Source organism: Natrix helvetica (genome assembly GCF_964273705.1).
Source record: "Natrix helvetica genome assembly, chromosome: 4".
Taxonomy (NCBI): domain Eukaryota; kingdom Metazoa; phylum Chordata; class Lepidosauria; order Squamata; family Natricidae; genus Natrix; species Natrix helvetica.
Window position 1 is genome coordinate 115,909,515 of NC_138550.1, and position 16,589 is coordinate 115,926,103.

General features: G+C 34.5%; 1 protein-coding gene across 1 annotated transcript in view; it reads left to right on the forward strand.

Annotated features, from left to right (window-relative positions):
- Window positions 1–16,589, forward strand: part of PIEZO2 (piezo type mechanosensitive ion channel component 2) — a 218,725-nt gene that overhangs the window by 74,362 nt on the left and 127,774 nt on the right. Inside the window, exons 3-4 of the mRNA XM_081951908.1 lie at window positions 608–733; window positions 13,512–13,554. Of these exons, the coding sequence (XP_081808034.1) occupies window positions 608–733; window positions 13,512–13,554 (169 nt within the window). The remainder of the gene's footprint in view (window positions 1–607; window positions 734–13,511; window positions 13,555–16,589) is intronic.

Genomic DNA, 16,589 nt, shown 5'->3' on the forward strand with positions numbered 1-16,589 from the left:
ATATGTGAGTTTATTGAACAATGTCATGTGGAGATCACCAGTCCTACTGAATATTTAATTTATGTGCTTGTTTGATTTCCAGTGAAACATGTAGATAAGCGATAAATTGTTTGAATGTATTTTGAATAGTGTGAACAATAAGTAGAAGCTAATATTTGCTTTGTGTTAGCAAAGTAATTTCTTAAGTCATTTTAAATTATATTCTAGTCTTTTAATATGTTTTAGTTAACACGTGGTTGTGAAATTTCTCCCCCTTTATCTCTAAATTTCTATTTCATGAAGTTTGGCACAATACATTGTGATAGCATGTACTGTAATATCTATCATTTTATTGGGTGCTTTTTAATTCAATTTATTTATTTGTCAAATCTATTTGCCAATTAATATGGTTGCCCATTTCAAACAAATTGATTCTGGGCAACATATAATAACATCTAGAAATAAAATATATTACAAAAACAATTAAAACAATTAGACTAGTAAATATAGATTAAAAACAAAACCACAAGCAAGAAAATATCACACATAATACAGTTAGCTGCTATCTTGTCTACACCAGACCTTTTATCATGTTAAATTATTTTGAATTGTGTTTTATATCTTTCAGGGCATACAGGGCGGTTATTAAAATCCTTGTGTTTCATGAGTTTAACATTTCTGCTTGTGCACATCATCTTTCAAATCACAATAGCCAGCCTTGAAGCTGCAAAAACTATTCAACCTAATTATAACTGTGAGTATAATATTTTTAATTTAGTATTTTACATAGCTATGTGGGAAGCATACTGAAATATAAATATGTGAATCCATTTAAAAATAGATAGTTTTATTTTCCAATTTAGTAAAATAGTATTTTGGTTTGTCATAATTTTAAAATTATGTTATTGTTTTTTTTTAAAATGAGTCTCTTCCTACTCTATAAAGTTTTTCTATACAATGTCCCCTAACTTAATTTTGAATGTAAACCTGTGCTAATAAAACAATGATGCAACTTTTCCTTCCTGTAATCCTGATACATACGTATATTTGAGGGATCCTACAATTCTGGAGGTGTTTTACCACATGTGTCATAGGATATTTTTATGAAAATCAATATAGCCATGCATATAAAAACCAAGCAGACAGTTGTGGCTTCCATCATGACTTATTTTAACCATACCCTACAGATATTAATAAGTTTTGGACAATACAAATGTGTTACCAGCCTCTGACTTTGCCCATCTATTTTTCTTAGTATAAACTGTTGTAAATGTGGCATAATGGAAAATTAGTGCAACAACTCCCAGCTAAAATTATACATAACTTGAGTTTTATTTCATTTTATTTGTGGCAATGAGGCTAAATTTTGGTAGCAATTTCTTGTACCAAATAAAATCTGCAAAATTCTTTTCTATATATGCAGGTCTCTTCTTAATGTTTAGATTGAAATATGTATTGATGATGCTAGAAATCTTATACTTGTGTAATACTTTGCTTATTAATCCAGAATTTACAAAGATGACAACCAGAAAGTCAGAGGAGAAAAAAATTAAGAGAAGAGCAATTTCAGTAAGTGTCTGGCTTACAAAAGGACTAAGTCTCAAAATTAATTATGGAGAAAGGGCAGAATGCTGAATCAAGAAATTTCAGATATTTTGTTAATAAAGTATGTTTTGGAAATGAATGGCTTCTGTTGTTGTGGGACTTTGAACCATCTTTAGGAATTTCATGAATTCAAAATAAACATTAGATGGGTCATTATATTTCCTCATATATAGAATGTGCTATCCAGTTAATCAACAAGTATTCACAATGTGAAAATAATTTTGAATACTACCATTCACAAAATTATCTTCCTATTGTGATTCTTCCACTCATAATAATATAAAAAATATTGATTTTCCAGCAGTGGGCAATATGCAGTCTTCAAAATTAGCCCTTTTTATCGCTCTTGGATCCCATCTGGTATCAATCAACAAACCAATTTGAAGTAAGAAATAGAAATACTATGCTGTATTTCAAGTTTTAACAATAGACATACTGCAATTATAAGGTGACCAACTTTTTTACAATGAAAAGGAGGACAAATAAATTGGAAAAAATATACTGTAAATAAAAGAAATATTTTATTCATTGCTACAATAATACACTAAAATATGATATATGCATAATAAAAACATTTGCAACATTTTATATTGTAATTATGCTTACATGCCTGTTAATTATTATTTAAATGAGTACTTTTCCATTGAATTAATATTTTTTGTTAATGTATCATCTTCTAACAATATATTGGAAACATCTGAACAAGAAATATCCTTCATATTGAATTTTACGGCAAGTGCTGCAGCTAGAGTATCAACATTCAATCTCGATTTCTCATTTGTCGAAAAATCATTGGCAATTGAAAAAAACTCTTTCAACTGCTGCATTAGTTCCAGGGCAGCACAACGTAAATTGAACAAGTATAAATAAATGTTCACATGGAATATGTTCATTTTTGAAATGGCTGAAAATATCCACCCATCTTTTATCAATTTCAACATGTTGATTTTCCCATTGTATTAATTTTTCAGAATTTAAATATACATTCAGTCTTCTAATTTCTTCAAAGAGACAATTATCGTCTATTTTAATGTCTAGCATTTCTTTAGATAAAATTCAACACAAGATTCAATATCTGTTCAATATACTTGTGATGAAGTAAAAAAAACACCATTAAAAACTGTTTAATAAAATACTTCACATAATGTGCAACAGATTAGCCTTCAAATATCAAAAAGGAGGACATGTAGGAGGACACTTTTCAAGGGAGGACAGAACTTACAAAAGAAGGACTGTCCTCCCTAAAGGAGGACGGTTGGTCACCTTAGCAATTAGTACTACAATAAATTTCAACCGTTACTGCATAACTTGCATATTGCATACTGCGATAAATTTCAACCAAGTTACCACTGAAACCACAACCCACCTATATATGTAAAATAGCTTTACTTAGTTCGTAGCCTGTGCAACCCTTGCTCATCCAAAGTTTATCCATCCCTGAACCCTACAGTAACTCATGAAGAACATATGTAATGCCCAAAATGTGCCTGTAGAAGAAAAGCTTTTTTAAAATAAAGGAAGAAAGGGGAAAAAATAAATACTTTAAAAAAAGATGTTAATGATTCCTGTCAGTTTTTCATTTCTAGAACTATTTTCTACATGTGGATCTATTTGCAACACTAAAACCTTTTTAAATTTATTAAAGTATACTTTTTAAATTTATTATAAAATGTATTCAATTGATAACCTGCAAAATTCAAGCAAGTCAAGGCAACATAGAGGGCAGCATCGTGGATCAGCGGTTAAGATGCTGGGCTTGTTGGCTGGAAAGCTGGAAGCCCAGGTTTGAAACCTGAGTGCCATACGGCGAGGTAAGCTCCCGTCCTTGCCTCAGCTCCTGCCAACTTAGCAGTTTGAAAGCATGCAAATTTGAGTAGATAAATAGGTAGATTTGTCACCAATCATTCCAAATAAACTGATGATAATAAAAATCAAATGAGGATAAGAAAAATACAAAAATCAAAGTGAAAGTTATATTATTATATTCCAGAGATGGGTTTCTGTTTGTTCGCCCCGGATCAGCTGGCAGTGGCGGCAGGAAGCTCAGCCCACCCACCCAGATGCTTCTGTGCATGTGTAGAAGTGTCCCGCAAGCTCACGAGCAGACAAGCGAACCAGTAGACAAGCGAACCAGTAGCAAAATAAATTGAAACCCATTATATTACATATATTCAATATGCTTTGTTATATCTGCATATAAGACTTGTTATCTATCACTTCAGACGACATGATACAGAACAATATATTTAACTTATAGGAAGGATATGTATGAGAAAAAATGACTTAACATTAGGAACATGGTCTTAATGAATAGTCTTTCCTTCACTGAATGTACTTTATTCAAGCAGTTGTTTATTTAGAATGTTTTAATTTAAACTCTTATTGAATGGTTACTGGACATTTGGATAACCTAAACCAGGGGTGGGGAACCATGGCCCTTTTATGACTTGGGGACTTTATGACCATGCTGGCTCAAAAATTCTAGGAGTTGAAGTCCACAAGTCATAAAAGGCCCATAGTTCTCCACCCTCTGGCCTAAACGGTGCTTTCTCACTCTACGATTCTAGTTCTCATGTAATGCTGTTGAAGATGGAAAAGATTTAAGTTGCATCTTAATCCAGAAGTCTAAAGCAGCAGAAGGCAGATTTTTTTCCTCTTCTGGATTTAGAGCATTAGATGTTTACAATTACTTTGGAATTTATTCTGGGATGTAGTTCAATTATGATGATATGGTGGTAGAATTTGAATTGATACGCTTGTCAAAGTGTAATGAATACATTTTTCAGAATATTAAATTGAAAAGGGGCACAATGTTCTCTGCAAATTTATATAATTTGAAAGTTGAATAATCAATGTGAAAATTTAAAGTTAAATGAGACTGTTAAATTATTCAAAATTTGTTAAGCATGAGAAATGTTTTATGCAAGTGGCCCAGTTAGACCTGTATGTTATTTCCAGTTCTAATCTGTGACAGTTTTGAGAAAACCAGGGCGATTGAATAAATTTTGACAATAAGTATGTACTCCAAAATTTTATTATGGCATAAAGGCAGATTTGTTATCATATTGGCATTTTTATTAGTTGATGTAAGGTATTGATATCTTATTTTTAAGTCTGTTCGTTGATTTCCAGTGGAAAGTAGAATGTCTGTGAATGCATAAAGTTTTATGATTTCTTGAAACTTGTGGCAGTCTTTCTAGATATGCTAATTTTTATATTTAAATTTTAGTTACAGCAACTTTGGCAGCAAATATCTTGATTGAAAATCCCTTTTGTTTCAAATTAACTTGCATCATGGTATCACTATAGCAAGCTGTTAAAACTATGACTGAGGAAACAGACACTTCTAAAAATGCTTTTTAAGTATGAATCAAAGGTTCTGTTTAATTTTATGCCAACTATAACTTCATAATAGTTCAGAAGGGAGTATTCACTATATTTCTGTTCTTGAATTAATAATGGCTTTTTTCATGAGCCATTAGTATGAGCCTAATAGTGTGTAGGATTTTTTCTGTTAACTATTGCTCTGTCCATGTTGCTAAAATTTTACGTTCTTTCTCTAGAAAATATTTTACTTTTCTTGCTGGTTGTGTTGCATTATTTTCTGCCATCTGTAGTTGTTTATAGGCATATTATAAAATATCATTCCTGTTTTAAAAGAATTTCCATTTCCATATATAATATAAGCTATTCAGAAGAACCATGTGAGTAACAGTCTCTGTTTCTTCCATTTTTTTCCTATGGGATAAATAACATTTTTAAAAAAACTGAATTGTGGTTCATCTCAGTGATATTCACTAAGGGAGGGGAGCTAAAAACCACAGGGAAGGTGCCAATTGTAGAATGCAATTGAAGCCTTGCCCCTTTGAATGTATATATCATGTTTATTTATTTAGGTAAGGCTTTTATAGGGTCATTCAACTCAGACAAGATCATCTGGGCGGTGTATAAAAATAATCAATAACAAATGCAAAATCCCCCCACCCCAAATCACGGCATTAAAAACCAACCAAAACAATAACATGGTAAGCCAGAACTAAAATGTACCATAAGTCATGGTACATCCAAACCCAAAGGCCTGGGGAAAGAGCTGGCTCTTGACTGCCTTTTTGGAAGCCTGAAAAATTAGGGCCAATTTTGTACTGGCAAACGTTCAAAACAGGAGGACAGTCTTTTGACTGTCATTTAACCTGTTTTGACTCACCCACGAATACCACAGATGTCAGTTCCGGCCAGCCCAAAGGCCCGGAGCTGCCATTCAGGGGAGAAAACTGGGCCAGCTGCCAAGATTCGTGCTTACCAGATGTCCTTTCTCCACAAGCAGACCAGCTGCAAAATCTACAAACTCTTGATAACTGACTGTAACCCTCAGCCGGGAAGCCCAGTTGTGTGGACAAAAGTGTGTCAGCAAGCGTTTGAGCATCTGAAGTCCTTTTTTTGCACAAGAGCCAGTGCTGAAACATCCATATCCCACTAAACCGTTTGTGGTTCAGGAAGATGCCAGTGATGTGATGGTGGCTACAGTTCTCTTACAAAAGAACAATGAAGGAGTCCTACAACAGTGTGCCTACATCACAAGGAAGTTGACAGGGACAAATGCAACTGGCCCATTTGGGAGAAGGGACCAGTGGGCCCTGTTGACGTGGTGGCATTTACTAGAAGGGGGAGGGATATCCTTTGAGGTCTGGACAGATCACTAGAATTTGGAAGCCCTCCAGACCCCGCGAAGATTGTCACCAAAACAAGTTAAATGGGCCTTATATTTTTGGTGATTCAACTTCCAATTAAAATATATACCGGGTGGCTAGGACTTCTTAAGCAATGCCCTTTCCCGCAAGCCACAATATCACAATAAAAGGGAGGATCTAGCAGGCTATCATTCCAACCTCCCAGCTTAGGGTGTTAGTCACTCAACAGGCCCCACCGCACCAATCCTGTATGCTCAGGGGGAGGACCTCCCCAGAGCAATCCAAGCAGCACTCCCAATGGACCAGTGGTTTCAAGAAAATCAAACTTTATTAACACAGTAAGAGGGCTTTGCCTGGAAGGAGTCGAAGTTATACATATCAAGTGTGGTACGGGTGGCCATGCTGCGGTGCTGCCACATTGTTCGCTTGGCAGGACATTTTGGGTTCCTCAAGACTCTGCATTTAGTAAATCGCCAGTTCTGGTGGCCCCACATGAAAAGGGACATAGAGGAATATGTAAGGAGTTGTGTCGTTACACTACCCTGAGGACCCGGCCTGGGCAGCCTCCTAGTCTTTTACAGCAGGTGGCAGCTCCGATTCGGCCATGGGAACAGATAACCATGGACTTCATCGTGGATTTACTGGACAGCCAAGGGAACAAGGTCATTTGGACAATAGTAGATCTGTTCTTCAAGCAGGCTCATTTTGTAGCATGTACCGGCCTTCCATCTCCTAGGAAGCTGGCGAAACTGTTAATTTCCCATGTTTATAGACTCCATGGCATCCCCCAAAAGATAATTTCAGACAGGAGATTCACTGCGCCAGTACCTGGCAATTCACTGCCAGGTTCTGGCGCAGATTCGTGGCGATGGTGGGGTCTTCACAGGGACTTAGTACTGCCTTTCACCCCGCAACCAATGGAGCCGCGGAGAGGACAAATGCGATGTTGGAGTGCTACTTAAGGTGTTATGTCCAGTACCAACAGACCAATTGGGCTGAATTCCTCCCCTTTGCAGAAGTTGCATATAACAATGCAGTGCACAAAAGTACGGGTTTACCCCATTTCATGTGGCTACAGGGGGGGAGTTCGTCCCAATTCCAGAGTGTCCTCAAGTGCTCCCAGATGACATGACCTCACAGGAGTGGATAGCCCGGATGCAAAAAAATTGGAAAGTGGTGAGGGATGCATTATGTCATTCTTTTGCCAGATATAAAAAGAATGCTGACAAAAGGCGCAAGACTCAAGGACCTTTCCACATATGCCAGAGGGTATACCTCTCCACTAAATATCTCAGGCTGCCGTTGCCATGTAAGAAACTTTGGCCCAAATTCATTGGGCCTTTCCCAATTGTGCAAGTTATTAACCCGGTCACAGTGCAGCTAAGACTCCGCCCCTACTGGGAAAAACACATCCAGTTTTCCATTGCAGTCTGCTCCAATCAATTCAGGCATTTGATATCAGAGGAGACCGAGTACGGCCGCCAGCTCCAGTTTCTGTAGATAGGAAACAGCACTATGTAGTGCAAGATGTACTAGATACCGTGTGGCACAGAGGATGGTTACAATACCTTGTTTTATGGAAAGGTTATCTCCTGTCGAAGACATCATGGGTTCATAGCAAACATTGTAGGGCACCCCACCTGTTAGCAAGATTCCACCACAAACATCCCACAAAACCGGGGGAAGGGGTCCTTCGACTCCTAACTGACTGTAATTTTTAGCTCCCCGGATGCCATCTCTGTGGTAGAGGGGCTGCATGTCATCTCCGGCCAGCCCAGAGGCCCGGAGCTGCCATTCAGAGGAGAAAACTGGGCCAGCTGCCAAGACTCATGCTTACCAGATTTCCTTCCTCCGCAAGCAGTCCAGCTGCGAAATCTACAAAGCTCTTGATAACTGACTATAAACGATTCATGATTGATTGCTGGGTGGTTTTCGCTCGGGGTCACAAGGTGATGGGTGCGCGCACACGCGGGGGTGTGGTTTATCCTAATTAACAAGTAATTATAAAAGGCGGTGGGGAGCACCAGGTGGCAGCTCTGACAATTTTATTCATTGCCTTAGTGCTTTGTTGGTCAGTTCGTGCCAAGGAAAGATAAACTGCATTTTCAAACTGTTTCTGTGTTTGGCTGTTTTCATTAGGCCTTCGGAACCTGACAACAGGTTCAGGTATTCCAAACATAAAACTATGAAAGGATTTCCAATTGCACTCTTCATTTTTTGTATCATTTTTTTTAAAAAAGACTGCACTTTATAGAACCTCCTTTTCAAGGTCTATTACAGTTGCTTTCAAACCATTAGAGACTACCCACACCTTTGGAACATGCTGAATTTATAGATAGGTTTGTTACACAATCCGCATGTATAATATTTTTCAGTAACTGGACAGATATGGGACCAAGATGTTACAAGGAGAGAGCGATAAAACTTGCTGTATGAAATGGTGCTAGCTTTTACTGAAGAGAGACAATAAGAAAAGCATATTTTGAGGTACGGCACAGTCCTGAACTCTGCCTAAGTGAAAAAACAAAAAAACAAAAAACAAAAGGAGTAGTCCCAAAGTAGAAGAAAATTTGTTAAACAATTCTTATAAATAATAGTCAACTTTGTTGAATGGGGATTTCTTTCTCCTGAATGAACTGTAGTATACTGTGTTTTTGGGTGGGGGCAGGGAGGATGTTTTATTTTCCTGATATTGGATCAGATCAATGTAATCCTCATTGTTTTCCTTGTGTTCTTTAATTGATATATTTTCTGTTTTGAGTACTAAAAAAAATATGACATACAAAAAAATCAGTGTTTCTGATATTACATCTTAAAATAATATAATTGATGCTTAACATTTCATTTCCTCACACACATATATAAAGTTGCATATTCTATACTAGTATTAGTTGGATTCAGTTTAATTAATCATGAATTTTTGCAACATGCATTTACAATGTTTCATATTGTATATACCTTTGTATGTGTGTGTGTGTGTTACCTGTTTCACGTTTGTTTATTTTTTTAAAAAGAAAATGTACAAATATCAATATAGCAGGAACTATAGAAGGAAGTTGTGAAAAGGATATGTGATGTCATTATATTGTTATCTACAATGACACATAATATATCTGCAGATATATCTTTGACATTTACCAGATGGTGGAAGAACTAATTTGGTATTTTGGCTTTGTTTTATATAATGTGTAAATCTGATTTACTTCCTTACTTAGATATCTTTCAGAGATTAGAGGTTTAGCCAATTTTTCTTACACATGAAAGTTAATGAAAATGTAATGTGGCATCACTCATCACAATGCTTGTCAGGGAAATTGAATAGGATGCAGGAAAGACTGGGGGCTGTCATTAGACAAAACAGTAACAAATAAGCAGTTTTATTTCCTAGGTTACAGTATATAGATTTACTACTATAGCAGAAATTATTACAATATACAGTAACTTAGTTATTTATGGTGGAATATGAGTCTGGCTAGTTTATAGAATTCTATGATAATGTTGCTCCCACTGCTAGGAAAAGAACTCTGCAGTTTTCCATTTTACTACGCTTGTTTATTTGAGGGAAAAAAATGTGTGTGTAAATTTGTGTCTTTCTATATTACAGATAGTTTTCACTTAACAATTAGGCCTGGGATTTTGATCATAAGTCATTGTAGCGGTTAAGCAGGTTAACCATGTGACCTGACTTAGTTTTGCAACCATTTTTATGATGGTCTTAAGCAAGTCCATGGCAGTTAAGCAAATTACATGGTCATTAAAAAAAACCACGTGGGGAATGAATCCAGCATATTCAATGGGTATTTTCCTCGCAGTTTTCCTCTAAAAAAGAGCAAAAAAATAGTGCAAATTATGGTCACATGACAATGGACACTGCAACTGGTTGTAAATATGATCAGGTTGTCTATCTGGAATGTGATCTCATGATTATGGATGTTTGCGCGACAGTCATAACTTTGAGAATGGGTCATAAGAATTTTTTTCTGAGTATCATAATAATTTCAAATGATTGTTAAGTAAGGACTAGATGTGTATAAAAACATTGTGTGTAGAGTTCCTATGCATAGCACAATAATTCTGCAGCATACTTACCAATGATCCGGTAACTGCATTTATATGCTATGCCAAATCATATTTTAGTATGCATTATCCTTAGTGAGTCTTTGGCTACCATGCTTCCTTCCCATATGGCCAAAGAGTGCACAAGCTTTTGCTTTCATTTTTATATAAACACATGTTGCTTTGGTAAGATCTGGGTCTTTCTTTAACATCATAACTATCTACAATTTAAAAAATCATACAGATAGTCCTTAACCAACAACTGTAATTGAGCCTGGAATTATGGTCATACGTTGTGGCAGTCATTAAGCAATTTTGCAAACATGTAAGTTACCTAGACTTTTTAAACTTTCTCATTTTAATTCAAAGATTGGAATCTGATATCACAGAAAATTATTAGCATACTTAATTTTGGCTTAATATAACCTATCAATGCAGCTGATTGTGCATTATTTAACCATGATTAAGAAACAATTTTTAATGCTATGGATGAACCTGGTCAATGTTTTCCTATATTTTGGAAAAATACCCTTTTTTTTATAATGGCCTAAGTAAGTAAGTAAGTAAACAAAAAGATACTAAAAAGGGGGAAAGGGAGAGAAGAAACAGAAGAGAAATAAACTTAAGGGATAAACAGATACTTCACAAACAAACTAACAAAATAGGATTGCTGTAGGATTGGAATGTCTTTCCATTTTTTGAAGTCACGTTCTTTTTCTTTTTGAGAGCATTGCCAATATAAAGGAAAAATTAAATTTAAACATATAGTTTGTTTTAATACTGAACGATGTTTCAAAATAACATTAAACTTTACCTGAAATAGAATGTTATTTTATTTTATAAAATTATACCTCTTTATTGTGTTATGTCTGGCTTCACCACTTTCAGATGCAGCCTCTCCCCATATGTATGCGGGAATTTAGGGTCAATAAAGAAAATCAAACATCTTCTGGATCTATACTAGAAATTCCTAGTCTTTTAGTGAACAGCTAGACAGCTTGTGAACTATTGGGTCCTTCTTATCAGAGATATTTCCTTACCGATTCCTCAGTGTCTTTCAACAATACTTTGAATGTATTGCCTTCACTGGAAAGATTGGGATACATTCAGAGTTGGAGCTGCCTTAAATAGCCCATGTTGAATTGTATAGCACAATCAAACATCACCACAGGAAATGTTTTATGACATTTTGTATTACGTCATAAACTGTTTTATGATAATTTTTATGTCATAAAATGATTTATAATGTTTGCCACTTTCATTTTCATAGGAAACATGTGTCCCAGACTTTGGACATATTCTGTAACGTAGCTCATTGGAGATAGCTTGGTTTAGAAATTGTTCCCCAATGCACTGTTTTGCCCAATTTAAAAAATACAGGAATGAATTTTAATATATAGATTTTTGAAACTAGACATGAACGTGGATAGATTTTAAAAAAATAAATAGTAGCCTGGAACAAAAGAGGATATCTGGATTGTAGTGGTTTGCTATTATGACAACTAAAAGCAACAAATATAAAATTTTAAAAAAGTATTCTGATTTCTACTTAGGTTGGCAAAGAAGATTAATTTAAATGGTGTAGCATCCAGGTATTTTTTCTAGAGTTATAAGCTGGCTTCTTGAAAATATATTTCCAGCAGTTGCTGAAAGAACCTATTTATAATTTTCCAATGCTGCTGATGTTTTTACGTCCTTCCTGTGCTCCAAAGCGTTGTGATTCGCTGCAAGTGTTGATTTTGGTTAAATTGGTGGAATATTGATATGAAGTAACCATTGCATCGTTCCATCATACCAACTGGTCCTTCTTCCTATCTTATTGCTAAGCAATATAAGAAAAACCAGGATTTCTATGCTGTGAAAATAATAGCAATAGCACTTATATACTGCTTTACAGTGCTTTAGAGCCCTCTCTAAGCTTTTTACCGAGTCAGCATATTGCCCCCAACAATTTGGGTCCTCATTTTACCCACCTCAGAAGGATGGAAGGCTGAGTCAACCTTGAGCCTGGTGAGATTCGATCTGCCAAATTGCAGTCAATCCGCAGAAGTAGCCTGCAGTACTGCACTCTAACCACGTCACCACAATAATGAATTTAAGTAAGCAGCTAACACAGGCTGCCAGCTGTATAGAAAAATGAAAAAAAAATATTTTTTATATTTATTGAAGATTTTTCTTAAAGACAAATCTAAAGGAAAAAAAAAGATGGTGGAAAGAAAAAGATGCAAGGGAAAAAAAAGGAAGAAAATTTATGAAGTATGACTTCCAAACTTCCCTTCAACAAATTGCAATCTCTCCGTCTTGTTATGCAAATTCCTTCAGCCTCTCATTTAATTCACATCTTTTAAAATATTTGAACCTGTAAATCATTGCATCATATATTTTATTTTATTTTTTCTTCTTTTCTTCATTCAGCGAAATGTCCATCTAAAGTTTCAGAAAAGTTTTTGTTCTTTTATACCTCTGATAAAACAAGTCAGCTTTGTCATCTCTTCCACGGTGGGAATTTCATTGTTCTTCCAACATTGAGCATATAATAATTTTGCTGCAGTTACCATATATATAATCATATAATCAGTTTGGCATGAGTCTTTTCTCATTCATTGCCCATAAATTCCAGTAAGAAAGTTCTTTTGCATTATCATATGAATTTGTGTCCAAAATTTCTTGGCTTTTTTCACCTGTCTACCAGGCCTGATAAAATGTCCCATCATATTTTAACATTTCTAAAATTGTGTCTGAAATAGTTTTCTACGCTTTTGATAATTTGTTTGGTCTCATATACCACCAATAGATAATTTTATAAAGTTTTTCTCTTAAGTTGTGGGACAGTCTGAATTTCCTACCAGTTTCCCACACTGTCTCATATATGTCCATCTATATATTGCATTCAAAATTTAATAGCCCATTTTGTCCTGCCATCTTTAACTTGTTCTTTGTTTCAAATCTTAACAGATTTATACATTTTTGCTATTATGTATTCACTGTTTGTACATAAATAAATGTTAACTTCCATTTTGTGTTTTTTTAATTCCAATTATTTTTACCCAAATTAAACCTTTCTTTTAAATAAATATAGGAAATCAATTGAAAACTATGTCCTTGTGCAATCAGTTGGTCTCTTGACTTCACTGAAAAATGAAAACTACCTAAAATAAACTTGATATATCTTTCTTTATGCAGGTTTGACATGGGAAAAAGCACTAAGGCAGATTGGATTTGAAAGGTGAGTACCAGATGTTTATGTCTTACTAAAAAGGAAATTGAATTTTTCAACTCATATTGATTTTTATTGCCACACGATATATTTTGCTACTTAAATAATATTGACATATATATTTAAAATTTAAAAATGATATAACTTAACAATTTAAATCAAGAAGGAAAGAAAATAAAAAAGGAAAACAATGGAGAATCAATGTTACTTCTAAATAGTTCTGAAGAATATGTTTTTCAACAGGGGAGCCCATGGGAGCTCAAAATAGTCAAGATAGTGTATCTCACTGCATGATTGAAGTATTATCCCTTTTTAACACTTGCCGTCTGCAGTTGCTCACTGCTGAATGATTTTTTAAAAACATGCTGGAAGTGATGAGAATTATATAGAGGAAAAATATTAAGAGAGTTATATTGTAAATATAATCAAAAACTTTAGGCTCAAATCTTAATATATATATATATAGCCTTCTCAAAATATGGTTGGATGTTGAATTTGGTTGAATGATTGATTTTAGGCATCATGCTAAACCATGATATAAGGATGTTGTTATCATTCTAGAACAATATATTCCTCATCCTTTGTTCTTCTCCTATACTAGCATGAACATAAAGTAGAACTTGAAATTATGCTTTTATTATAGTTTGTTGCATAGTCAACCGGATGTTTAGACTGAATTTGGCATTTTGTCCACCTATCGAGCCCTTCCCAAGGACCTGGGATAGACAGATGTTGATGTTTGATAGTGTTAAATGCATGGTCATAGGACTTAAGCTGTTCCGAATAAAGCATCCTTAATTTTTATTCACATTTTAGTTCATTTTCTGATGAAATATAAAAAACAAAAATATATCTTATATCTGTAGAGCCAAATTTAGGATTCCTAATGTATAATGTAAAGGATGCAATTTTGTAAGCGCAGTATATATTCTAAAATACCTTCAAAAGATCTATGGTAGTAGAATTGGTTTTTTTATAATCCTAGAGGAGTGGTTGTAATTGATCGTAATATAATAAGTGACAAGTATGTTTAACTGAAGAATTCTAGTCCTGACTTAGGTGTGAAAGCTAGGTTGGGTGACTGGGCCAATCATACACAGGGTGGTTGTGGAGAAAATAGGAGGAGCAAGATCTATTAAATATGCCCATGCCTTGAGTTATTTATAAAAAAAATAATGGGGGGACTTTAAAAAAACTTCCATAGCCTAGAAATAATGTGAAGTTAGAGGTCAAATGCTGGATTGTGTGTGTGTATGTGTGTGTTCATTCCCAGAATATTTTTTACAAAATAAAATGGAACACTATTTTATACAATTATATTAGAAGCAAATCCCATTTTGTTTAATGAATCATTTGCAACTAAATATGTAACATTTCAGCTTCAATTTATCTTTTTTTCATTTTGATCTCAAGACTATTTTGATGCTCCTTCAGCTACTTCATATGTTACCAAATGCCCTGATCATACGATGCTATCATTTAAATAGTGATTATTTATACATTTATTTGCTTCATTTAGATGACTCAACTATTTTTCAATTACCATGAAAACAATTATGTAAATATTGTAAAACTAGGGAGCGTTGCTAGGATTCAACTTTTAAAAGTCAGTCCAAATTCAAAATACAAGGGTAAGACTGTTATGGTCAAGTAAATGGCATGGTGGAACAGAAATAGCTGAATGCTAAATATGTTGAAACAAGAGCTTTTTTCTTCAATTTGTAAGCAAAAGTCAAATAGAGTAAAACAAAGACATTCTTTAAAAGAAGTAGATAAACATTGCCTATATGTGGATTTTTTCACATATAGTGGTAGAATTTGTATCCAGAGAGAAATGTGTAAATGATGACAATATATTTTGAAAAGACAGAAGACTGGGCAAAAAAATACTGTTGGAATTATTCTCCATTTCAGCAGATTTGCATGATAATCCCCTGCTTAAAGAAAACTTGCAAATGAGAATTCATTCAGATCCAGATTCCAATAATTCAGAACTGTTTGTTAATGTTTCACAAATGTGTTTAAAAGAAATAATAAAGGGAGATCAAATTTTGTTTATAAGCCTCTATATTTACTCTCAACATTGGTTGGTGTTTTATTTCTTGCTATATTTGCTATTGCTATCCTCCATTGATTTACACATGTTCCTGCTCCTACAAATAGCATTATTCCTTGTGCACTTTTGCTTACTTATTTAATGTGATATGTATACTTAATACACATTTTAAAGAAAGGAAGTCTTTATAACAAAGGCACCAAGGTTTAATTGTTTGTACTATATTTGCTTGGATATCTGGAAATAGTTTGATAACATAGGTTCTTGGGCTGAGACACCCAGAGAAATATTTAGGCACAGTTTGTTCCATTTGTTCCATATGGCACTTCTAATATAAAGATTCTTAAAATTATACTATCATATCATAGAAAATAGGCTACCTAAACCCCAGGTTATGCTCTAAAACTCTCTTGCTTCTGAGTCAATTCCACTTATCCAAACTAAACAAGAGACTGTAAAATAGAATTTCCAATCGGGTAGACCAAGTCCTTTTCATTTCTTGGTATCTTGAAGTATTTTTATGCTTAACCCTATTTTCTTCTCTTGTCATACAAACAATTAAAATATTTAAATTTAGTAGCTGGAACAATGGGGTTGTACAGTGAACCAGAACACACAGTTATAATTCATTGGTTGGAGAGTGCTGGCTCCTGTATGAGGCAGCTTACATTGTGATTGTTACTATGGGTGAAAAGGGGGACATTTCCTTTTCTCCCGCCTTTTTCTTCTGGATGCCCTGAGCGCTCTCTGATATACCTCATGATACACCTGTTTTCCTGACTATCTTATCTGCTATAAATATAGATGTAAAATATATTTATTTATATCAAATTAAAAGTTCATGTCAGCATCTCTGACTTCATTTGGATACCTGCTGCACAATTTCCTGACACAAATCTAGATAAATTTTTCTGCCATGTTTAAAATGTTACATCACTTGTCATAACTGTTTAAAACAAAAGCATCATTCTTGACAAAACATCAATTT